Source organism: Venturia canescens, chromosome 3, assembly GCF_019457755.1.
Source record: "Venturia canescens isolate UGA chromosome 3, ASM1945775v1, whole genome shotgun sequence".
In the NCBI taxonomy this organism is placed as follows: domain Eukaryota; kingdom Metazoa; phylum Arthropoda; class Insecta; order Hymenoptera; family Ichneumonidae; genus Venturia; species Venturia canescens.
Genome location: NC_057423.1, coordinates 16152052 through 16155456, shown reverse-complemented (window position 1 = coordinate 16155456; position 3405 = coordinate 16152052). Strand labels below are relative to the sequence as shown.

Below are 3405 nucleotides of genomic sequence, written 5' to 3'. Positions count from 1 at the left end.
ATAGCAATAATGCATGTTTGCTGTAACATGGAATTTTGAAAAACTGTTTTTGCAAAATACTTTCACTCTTTCTTTAGGAAGCACGATAAAAATTGTCATTTGTACTCACACGTTTTTTAATCTCATCATCTATACCTAGATATATAGAAAAAAGAAAAAAATTATGCTCGGTAGCCTGCTTCAACATTTTTTGACCGTGACAAAGTTTTAAAAGATTCATCATTCCATGAAACATTAACACCCAGTTTTGGCTGTATTTATTGCTATCGCACATGGTTTTGGTCGTAGGCTCTCTAACTAATACGAGTAATTTATATATTATTTTAGAAAATGTAAAAACATTCAAACATGGAAATGTTTGGATAATGGAAAGCATGGATAATTCTGTATCACAAAAGTGGTGCCACTTCAGACATCGCAAAAAAAAATTCAATTGGGGCACACGAACTGTGAAATTCAGAATTATACAAAATCACAAAGTGGTTATTTTTTATGAACTATTAGGTAATTCAACACCCTGCGACAGTTCAATCCGTTTCCCATACATTGGAAATTTTCATTCCGTAAATTGTGTCGTTGTATTTAAATATTATTACTGGTACCCTGACGTTTTTTATTTCGACGAATCCTCTAGTTGAAAAGCGCAGAGATCGAATGTGTGCTGCTCCTTGTAGGTTCCCAGTATTTTCAAACCATTTGATAAAAAGTCCATTGATTGTGTTTCCATCATTCGTTTGGTAGCTCACAATGCTTAAAATTTCCGCAAATCTTCCGTCAATCGTATAAATGTATTTATCACAACTGCGATTGTCTTTTTTGTCCCCTTCGACGCTGGTATACAAGGTTCCTTTGTAGAAAACTTTTTTGGAAATGTTGAGTCTACCGTTACACACTAGTCCTTGCTCTATCAGTAGATCATTTTCCCAATTGTATGCATTCCGTGATTGCGTTATTCCGAATGCTCTAAAGTCGTTGTAGTGTTCGTAATCGATATCACCTTGACAGAGTGTTTTTTTACCGTTATTCCATATGTCTCTAATTGTTTGTTTCGTCAGGTCGTTAAAATCTGGACTTTTCATGACGTATCTGATATATTCGTTTAATAAATATCTATTCATGATTTGAAGTTGTCTACCATTACTGCTGTGTAACGAATTTAATATTTGTCTGTTGAAACTTTCAAATTTATAAACATTGTGCACCCATAGCGGTCCCCAATGTTTAACTGTTTCGCACAAGTGCCTCAAAAGATGGATGTTTATGGACATGTTTACTAAGCCGTATCTTTCTTCATACTGCGTTGCGAAGTCATCAATGAGTCTTTGAGCTCTTTCAATTTCTTCCAAAGTCATTGTGTCCCCATTCAGTATGTTCAGTGCCTCAGACAACATGCGAAATAAGTCAAGATATATGTCCGGTATCAAATCAGTCAAGCACGGTATGCAGTAATATAAAATCCAATTCCGCCACTCCGATGCTTTCCACAAGTGATAATATTCGATACCTCGCGGTTTCCTAGCTAATCGACTTGGTGTTCGTATTTTTGTGAGTCGTTCATTGATCCTCCTACGCATTCGTGCGTTACCGCAATGCCAAGGTACCGCTGTTCTGCTGTAAAGAACCAGCTCCGTCAATTTTTTCACCACACCAATGTCGACACAATGCATTGAATCGACTACGACGCCTCTACGAAGATCAAACTGTTGCAGACATCTCAGTATTGAATTTGCCTTCACACCTCTCACTTTGCTCCTTGTACGTGTCGCTTCCGTCATATCTTCGCGAATTTCACGATCCGTACGGTTAACTATATCTTCGATCGGATATACCCGAGCTCCATTTTCCAGTCGAATCCCTGGTGCGTAACAAAAACTGCATCCATTTCGACCGTTGTATCTTGTCATATTGAGAATTTGACTTCTCGCTGGAGTATCTACTGAACAAGTTGTAACAATAAATTTACTCGTGATTCTTTCAATCCCGTTGGACCTCCATTCGATACCGGTATGAAACAGTTCACGAAGTTCTTCTATAATCGGCCTCATATAAATAGTTAAATCCGGATGTTTCTCGTCAATCCAAATTCCTGCCAAGATTATGAATCTTTTCCTCGCATGAGGAGGAAGTTCGTTGATACTCAATAATATTGGCCACGCACTGTGTTTGGACGACTTGCCGACTTGACATCCATCTGTATTTATGGTAAATGAAAAATTCCAATTGGAATGTAAAAATTGACCAATTCTTCGTAAATTCTTGTATCGTTCACCATCAAAAATATCTTCAATTCCGTTGAGATGGATTTTTTGCCGATTCATTCGATAATCCAGTAATTGATGAAAATCGGGCGTTGATAATATTCTTCTTAACTGCATTTTCATATTCAGTTGAATGAAGTATGAACTGAATTTCAATGGTTTTTCGGGTCCGGAGAGTCCGCACTCGCAATCATTAAAACGTTCTTTACCGACTCCAATTACATCTCGACATTCTTTGCAGTACGGATAACGTATTTGGAAATTTTCTTCTACTCTGTTCAATCTTCTCCACAAGCCCATTTTTGTTGTTGGTAATGTGTTTTGGTTTATGAATCCTTTGAATAATTTCATTACACCCAGAATTGTAATCAAATCAAGATTATGCCGTTGCGATAGAGCTAATATTGCTGTTATTACTTCATGTTCTCGAACATTTGGTTTCATCGTTAGTATCGGTCCTTCGTTTATTGAAAAAGCCGCTATGTAATCGTTGTTTCCATCTCCGTCATCGCCGTAGTCGTCGCCGTCGTCGTCGTCGTCGCCGTCGTTGTCGTCGTCATCGTCGTCGTCGCCGTCGTCATCGTCGTCGTCGCCGTCGTCGCTGTCGTCGCCGTCGCCGTCGTCACTGTCGTCGCCGTCGTCGCTGTCGTCGCCGTCGTCGTCGTCGTTGTCGCCGTCGTCGCCGTCGTCGTTGTCGTCATCGTCGTCGTCGTCGTCGTCGTCGTCGTCGTCAACACTTACAAGATCATGCATATCATGACAGTCATCATTAAAATCTCCACTTATTTCGTTCTCTTCATTGATGTATTCATCGTGGCTTTCATTGTTCGATTCAGATGCAAAATCCGTTGTACCAAATGTTGTTGTTGTTGTTTGTGCATTCGATTCTCCTCTATACCCATGTTTCTTCACCTGTAATGTTTCCAAAATGTAATTAGACGTCTCAAAATGCATTTCCTCCACAGATCATTCTCGTAACTTCTAACTCTGAATATGAACAATTTTAAAGGATTCAAGTATCGGCTGAGGTCTGTATACTAGTAGAAATGCATGCACGTTTATTGTCAAATATTTCTCTATTATGATCGTTGCGTATAATATCAGGTTTCGCTCTTTTTGTTTCAACCTTTTTTTTTAAATATATTTA

General features: G+C 38.7%; 1 protein-coding gene across 1 annotated transcript; it reads right to left on the bottom strand.

Annotated features, from left to right (window-relative positions):
• Nucleotides 1–527: 527 nt before the first annotated feature.
• Nucleotides 528–2732, bottom strand: LOC122408037 (uncharacterized). Its single transcript, XM_043414567.1, has one exon. The coding sequence runs from the start codon at nt 2700–2702 to the stop codon at nt 528–530; it is 2175 nt and encodes a 724-aa protein (XP_043270502.1). The 5' UTR covers nt 2703–2732.
• Nucleotides 2733–3405: the final 673 nt, after the last annotated feature.